The following is an 8,030-nucleotide window of genomic DNA, read 5'->3' on the forward strand; positions in this document are numbered from 1 at the left end:
GAATTCTGAAAATATGCCATGAAATGCATAATGAAGAAAACAGAGATGAACACCTGAAGTATGGAGTCACTTAAACACCCTGAGATGAAGGTACACTATAAGTTCTATCAAGGTATACTACTTTGCAGAAGTAAAAAGGATCGTGATGACAGGAGTCTGTGCCTTACTAATCAACATATGGACACCCTAATAGGTTTAATTAACAATAGCTATGGACATAATTTTACACAAAAATACATAGCTAAATTACAGGAAACTTTGATTTTTGAAAATATGTGGAGGCGGGTGTGAAAGAGACTTACTGCATACGATCAGTGCCAGAAATACGGGCAGCTTATGTGTCAATTCAAAGACTCTGTTGGAGTATTCCGGTAGGGACACTGAAGCAGTTAACTGTTGTAAATCTCTTCAGTCCATTGCATGTGTCCAGAGGTGAGTGCATTTACAGTTTTGTTATCCTAGACATATTCTCAAAGCGTGTAATATCCCATCCAATCCGCCCTATGAATGCCAGGGTATTAGTGAGAAAAATGGAGAGAGGTTATTTTATCCAAATTAGGAAATCAAATCCATTACTGTCAAACAATGGTCCACAGTTTCCAGACCACAAATTTGAAGAAATGCAGATAAAAAACTGGGTTAGACTCTTCAAAAACTTCTCCATATTTTCTGCAGGGTAATTAAATGAGTGAGTAATGTAAGACTTAAACCACTTCTGTTGTACCTTTTGTCACTGACTTAACGCCACATGGGCAAATTTCATTCTGTCATTTGGAGGAGGATTAATAGTCTGTGGCTCAAAGCTACTTGTTTCACGCCATGTGTGTTGATATTGAAGGAAACCAACAAATGTTGTTGGAGAAGAGGTAGGTTCTTTGTGAACCAGATTCTCACTCAGGATGATACAGAAGTTGGCTAAGGAGAGAATGTTAAAGACAGTCAAGGAGAGGTAAACATGGTACAATGACAAGGCCAAGCCAACCATTTTCAAGTGTGGTGAGTTCATGATGGTCAAAACTAAAGAGAGGTCTTGTAAGGTGTCTAAGGAAATGAAAATGTTTCTACTCATTTATCATGGCCTGTCTGTGGTGGAAAGCTCACTGTATGTACACTACTGGCCATTAAAATTGCTAGACCAAGAAGAAATGCAGATGATAAACAGGTATTCATTGGACAAATATATTATACTAGAACTGACATGTGATTACATTTTCACGCAATTTGGGTGCATAGATCCTGAGAAATCAGTACCCAGAACAACCATCTCCGGCCGTAATGCTGACCTTGATACGCCTGGGCATTGAGTCAAACAGAGCTTGGATGGCGTGTACAGGTACAGCTGCCCATGCAGCTTCAACACAATACCACAGTTCATCAAGAGTAGTGACTCGCGTATTGTGACGAGCTAGTTCATCGACCACCATTGACCAGACGTTGTCAATTGGTGAGAGATCTGGAGAATGTGCTAGCCAGGGCAGCAGTCAAACATTTTCTGTATCCAGAAAGGCCCGTACATGACCTGCAACATGCGGTCGTGCATTATCCTGCTGAAATGGGTTTTGCAGAGATCGAATGAAGGGTAGAGCCACGGGTCGTAACACATCTGAAATGTAATGTCCAGTGTTCAAAGTGCCGTCAATGTGAACAAGACGTGTAACCAATGGCACCCCATACCATCACGCCGGGTGATATGCCAGTATGGCGATGACGAATACACGCTTCCAATGTGCGTTCACCACGATGTCACCAAACACAGATGCGACCATCATGATGCTGTAAACAGAACCTGGATTCATCTGAAAAAATGACGTTTTGCCATTCGTGCACCCAGGTTCATCGTTGAGTACACCATCGCAGGCACTCCTGTCTGTGATGCAGTGTCAAGGGTAACCACAGCCATGGTCTCCGAACTGATAGTCCATGCTGCTGCAAACGTCGTCAAACTGTTCATGCAGATGGTTGTTGTCTTGCAAACGTCCCCATCTGTTGACTCAGGGATTGAGACATGGCTGCACGATCCGTTACAGCCATGCAGATAAGATGCCTGTCATCTCGACTGCTAGAGATACGAGGCCGTTGGGATCCAGCACGGTGTTCCGTATTACCCTCCTGAACCCACCGATTCCATATTCTACTTACAGTCATTGGATCTCGACCAACACAAGCAGCAATGTCGCGATACGATAAACCACAATCGCAATAGGCTACAATCCAACCTTTATCAAAGTCGGAAACATGATGGTACGCATTTCTCTTCCTTACACGAGGCATCACAGCAACGTTTCACCAGGCAACACCGGTCAACTGCTGTTTGTGTATGAGAAATCGGTTGGAAACTTTCCTCATGTCAGCAAATTGTAGCTGTCGCCACCGGCGCCAACCTTGTGGAAATGCTCTGAAAAGCTAATCATTTGCATATGACAGCATCTTCTTCCTGTCGGTTAAATTTCGCGTCTGTAGCACGTCATCATCTAGGTGTAGCAATTTTAATGGCCAGTAGTGTATATGCTTATTGCTTGGTTTATACTGAATCCAAAAGTACGTGTGGTTTAACCTCTTCGTTCCAGCGGTCCACAAATTTGGACCTACGTTCGTTATTTTTCCACTTACAGACTGTTGGTCCACAAGCGTGGACCTTCTGTTTCTCAGTTTCAACACGAGAGCGCAGCACCTCGTAAGGAACGACTGATGTATTTGTTTACAGCTGATTGTGCACTCAAAATGGCTGCTACTAGAAGTTGGAAAGGTATGTACGTAATTATTATGCTCAAATATTAGTCTAAAATGCTGTGATTTTTTTCTAAAGTGTGTTAACTCTTCTAGATGTTGAGAGTTAGTTCCGATTTGAATATATTTTGTTTATTACTATGAAATAACTCATTTTCTGAAGGTCCTCGTATGTGGACCTCAGGTCATAATATGAATTTGATGACTTCAATTTCGTCTTCGACAGTAGAGTACTGAAGTAACTCTCCTTTTTATACTTTACAGATATAAATGAAATATTAACTGACGAGCAGTTGGAAGCACTTCTGAATGACAGTAATGCCGAATTATCTGATGGGGAAGATGACGAATTTTCATTTTTGGCTGGAGATTTTCCTGTTGAACCTGAAGCCAATGCTGAAGATAAAGCAACAGTAGATGAGACCGTGGATTCTTCTGAAGAATTAGACGATAGAAATGGTAGGTTTACTCCATATAGTAATGATCAATAATATTATAAATTATGTAGCGAACTTACTCATGTTTTTTTTCTTACAATTTTGTTTATTTGTAGATCCCCAAGACGAAATTCTTGTTCCACAATATCTGCCAGTGCGATCTATGAAGTGGAGGAAGAAAGAAATGCCATATTTGAATCCTTGTGAGAGCGAAATCCATCTTCCATATTATGAAGAAGAAAAAGGAATTTTTGAATCTTTCTTGGAATACCTTCCTCTGACATTCTGGGAAGAACATGCACAACAAACCAATTTGTATTCACTTCAAAAACGACAACATGAATCTGTTAACACCAGTGGAGAAGAAATGTTGCATTTAGCTGGAATACATGTTGTTATGGGAGTTCTGGGCTATGCACAAAGTAAGCTGTACTGGTAGCAAGATACTCAGGTTCCAGTTATTGCTAAGTGTATGACAAGAGACCATTTCTATGAACTGAGAAATTATATGCATTTTGTGGATAACACAAGTGAGCACAATGAGAAGCTTTGGAAGGTAAAACATTTTCTTGATTGTGTGCAGAAGAAGTGTCTGACCCTTCCAAGATCACATCATCTTTCCATTGACGAACAGATGGTGCCATTTTCTGGTAAATGTGGCTTTGTGACTTACGTACCATCAAAACCTAATCCATTAGGTTTAAAATGCTTCATTCTGGCTGCACCTGATGGCCTTGTGTTGGACTTCATGTTTTATACTGGGTCAGGTACTGTGTCAGCTGAAGATATGAAAGAATATGGTCTCGGTGCAGCAGTTGTTAAGATGATGACAGAAAGTGTTCCTAGAGACAACCAGCATTGTGTATACACTGGTAGATTTTTCACAAGTGTAAAATCTGTAGACATGTTGCTGGGAAGGAAAATTTATCAGACAGGTACAGTTATGAAGAACAGATTGGGTCCAATAGTGAAGAAATTGAAAAATGTCAGGCTATTTCAACGGGAGGAATGGGAAGAATGGGTTAGGGAAGATGATAAAATTTGTCTTATTAAGTGGAAAGACAATAAAAGTGTCCTAATACTCTCATCATGTGTTGGAAGCAGCCCTCCAACCACATGTAAGATGTGGTCAAGAGAGCAGAAAAAGAAGATAGATGTTCCTCAGCCAGTGGCAGTGAAGCTTTACAATGAAAACATGGGAGGTGTTGATCTCTGTGACAGATTTTTGTCGTATTACAGATGCTACACTTGCACATCAAAATGGCCTGTAAGAATGTTTAATCAATTTTATAGATCTTGTGATTGTCAATTGTTGGGTGATGTACCGCAGATGGTGCTCAGAAAATGAAATACCCAAACAAAGAAGGTTGTCACTGATGGATTACAAAATGCACGTAGGCAAAGCTATGATTAATTACAAATATGTTGAGCCTGTAGCTAGAAGAAGAGGGCGCCCTTCTGTAGTCAATTCCTCTGATAGTGAAGATGTAGATGATGTACAAAATATGGATAAAAAGCCAAGAAGAGCTCTGTCACAACCAATTGCAGAAGTTAGGTTTGACAATGTAGGCCATTTACCAAAATTTGTTGAGGCAAAGAATGCCTCAAAATGCAGGAATCATGGCTGCAGTTCCAAGACAAGGGTCATCTGCATCAAATGTGAAATGTATTTGTGTGTCATGAAAAATAATTGTTTTGAAGCCTATCACAAAAAGGAAAGATTCATTTACGGGCAATATCATGTTATTATTTGGCAGAAATTGTTGCATGATTTTTTTATTTTCTTTCATTTGTGGAGTATCAACAGAAACCTGCATTGGAATCACTGTATTTAAAAATACTGAAATTAAAATACTTATTTTCTGTGTAAATTAACATATGTAGTTAAGTTTACAATAAAATAATTATTTTGTTGAAAGAAAAGGGTTTTTACTGAGGAAGAGAGAGAAAAATGTAATCAAAGACAAGTACATTATCATGATAACTGTGACCCGAGGTCCACACATGTGGACCTCCATTTATGCCCTAGTGAATAACCAATATTTTTTTTCTTTGGCATATGTGTCATGCTTGTATACTAGTTTGTTGGAAAATATTGAAAGAAAAATTTCCTGTAAATTTTTTTTCATCTCAGGAGTGAAGAGGTTAAATAATGTGTTGGATTTAAAGAAATATGTTCAGTAATGGAAGGGGTAGAAAGCATAGGGAGTTTCCCACTCTTTGGGAAGCTTCGCAATAAGGCAACTGTAGGCACCTCCACCACTTAAAACAATTCTTCCTTTCCTTTTCTAATCTCTTCCTTCTTCTACGAGGTGCTATCCAAAATTTTCGGGACTGGTGCTACCATCTGTTGAAAACCTTACCTTTGGACTAATGGTCACCATCACCCTCAAAGTAGTTCCCGTCCACACGTACACACTGGTCCCAGCACTTCTGCCACTGGTCAAACATTTTCTGGAAATCCCGTTCTTTGAGGGTGTTTATCACCACCAGCGATGCTTCTTGAATCCTCTCTAGAGTGACGAACCGATGGCCTTTCAAGTTGAGTTTCAGTTTTGGGAATAGCGCAAAGTCGCATGGTGCCAAATCTGGTGAGTACGGCGGGTGGGGTAAATCCGCCATGTTGCTTTTGGCCAAAAAGGTCCTGGTGAGCAAGGACGTGTGAGAGGGCGCATTGTCATGATGCAGCAGCCAGTTCCCTTGATGCCCAAGTTTGGGCTGTCGTCACCACACGTTTTCACGGAGCCATCACAAAAGTCACAGCAGAATGCGGAATTCACTGTTTGCTTGGGTGCGAAGAATTCTGTGTGCACAATTCACTTGGTATCAAAGAAAACGATGATCATGCTCTTCACCTTTCTCACTTTTTTGGGTCTTGGAGAGCCCGGGCTCTTCCACTGTGATGATTGTTTGCTTTGTCTCTGGGTCATTACCATAAATCCAGCTCTCATTGCCGGTGATAACCTGTGACAAGAAGGTTGGATCATCAGATGCGGTCTGACGAAGGTCCGCTATTCTGTTCGTGGATACATTGTAAAATCACCACACACCAAACACATAGTATTACAGAAATCACTGTGGACATGCAACACATCCTCCCAGCTGAATGCCACTCCGTACAGTGACTCATCCGATAAGCAGCTCTCGCCACCTAGTGGTGCAAAGATCTACGACTCCTACTTTCCAGATGGCAGCACCAGTCCCGAAAATATTTGGATTACACCTCGTATAGACTTTCTGATGACATGGAGAAGCAAAACATATGGAGTTTCCCACTCTTTAATATCTCCCTTGTTATATTTTCTTTCAGGATGTATAGCGTTTGATTAATATGGAATTTTAAGAGAAGCTGAAAGAAGAGAAATGTGGCAACAGAATTAGAGATTCAAACAAATGGGAGGTATTAAGTGCTGAATCAATACAAAAGTAAGACATAAAATGTACAAGCCTTTAGATGAGCATAAGTGCAGAGTAAATAGGAGAATAGTATGCACTAAAGACAAAGTAGTGAGGAAACTAGTGAATCTGAGATGACAGTAATGACACCAGAGAATCATGTACTATGAATGAGGCTGTACTGTGTAAAGATATAAGATAAAATGTTGTGTTAAAACTGGTAGATAAACTAGCATGGGACGTGAAGTTGAGGTAACGGTCCGAAGTTTATATGGTGTATTAATAATAAATCATGTCACTAAGAAGGTATTTAAGTAACTGATGATTAAAGAAGCAGTAATTATTACTGCTTAAGACAGAACTAAAGAGACTGATCAGTTGAGAACGCCGGAATAAATATTATTAATCTCCGTATATAAAAGAAAGTGTCAACTGACTGACTCACCATCGCCCAGCCCAAACCACTATGATTAGAAACTTGAAATGTGGAGTGGGTGTTGATTTTATACTGTAGGCATCATTTAAGAACGAAATTTTTAAAATTCCACCGTTAAGGGGAAATGAAAGGTTTTTTGAAAATATGTTCTGTTAAGGCAATTTTGAAGCTAGAACTATTAAAATTAATACTTGGTTTCTTTTGTCAGAAATTAAAAAAAAAAGAAAAAAGTTTTTCAGCACTTTTGGAAATTCAATTTTTTTTTTTTTTTTTTTTTTTTTTTTTTCCCAATCAGTCTACTGACTGGTTTGATGCGGCCCGCCACGAATTTCTTTCCTGTGCTAACCTCTTCATCTCAGAGTAGCAGTTGCAACCTACGTCCTCAATTATTTGCTTGACGTATTCCAATCTCTGTCTTCCTCTACAGTTTTTGCCCTCTACAGCTCCCTCTAGTACCATGGAAGTCATTCCCTCATGTCTTAGCAGATGTCCTATCATCCTGTCCCTTCTCCTTATCAGTGATTTCCACATATTCCTTTCCTCTCCGATTCTGCGTAGAACCTCCTCATTCCTTACCTTATCAGTCCACCTAGTTTTCAACATTCGTCTATAGCACCACATCTCAAATGCTTCGATTCTCTTCTGTTCCGCTTTTCCCACAGTCCATGTTTCCCTACCATACAATGCTGTACTCCAGACGTACATCCTCAGAAATTTCTTCCTCAAATTAAGGCCGGTATTTTAGTAGACTTCTCTTGGCCAGAAATGCCTTTTTTGCCATAGCGAGTCTGCTTTTGATGTCCTCCTTGCTCCGTCCGTCATTGGTTATTTTACTGCCTAGGTAGCAGAATTCATTAACTTCATTGACTTCGTGACCATCAATCCTGATGTTAAGTTTCTTGCTGTTCTCATTTCTACTACTTCTCATTACCTTCGTCTTTTTCCGATTTACTCTCAAACCATACTGTGTACTCATTAGACTGTTCATTCCGTTCAGCAGATCATTTAATTCTTCTTCACTTTCACTCAGGATA

The 8,030-nt window shown here is 40.0% G+C and overlaps 1 protein-coding gene across 2 annotated transcripts; it reads left to right on the forward strand.

Moving 5' to 3' along the window:
- The first annotated feature begins 1,975 nt into the window (after window positions 1–1,975).
- LOC126203521 (piggyBac transposable element-derived protein 3-like) lies at window positions 1,976–4,977 on the forward strand. Of its 2 annotated transcripts, XM_049937845.1 has the most exons (3): window positions 1,976–2,746; window positions 2,992–3,186; window positions 3,281–4,977. In XM_049937845.1, exons 1-3 carry the CDS (start codon window positions 2,689–2,691, stop codon window positions 3,601–3,603), a joined length of 576 nt encoding a protein of 191 aa, XP_049793802.1. In that variant the 5' UTR covers window positions 1,976–2,688; the 3' UTR covers window positions 3,604–4,977. The 2 variants fall into 2 exon arrangements, with proteins under 2 accessions (XP_049793802.1, XP_049793801.1); XM_049937844.1 differs by lacking the exon at window positions 1,976–2,746 and having other exon boundaries at window positions 2,910–3,186.
- The last annotated feature ends 3,053 nt before the right edge of the window (window positions 4,978–8,030 follow it).

The sequence above is a fragment of the Schistocerca nitens genome, chromosome 9 (genome assembly GCF_023898315.1).
Source record: "Schistocerca nitens isolate TAMUIC-IGC-003100 chromosome 9, iqSchNite1.1, whole genome shotgun sequence".
NCBI lineage: Eukaryota > Metazoa > Arthropoda > Insecta > Orthoptera > Acrididae > Schistocerca > Schistocerca nitens.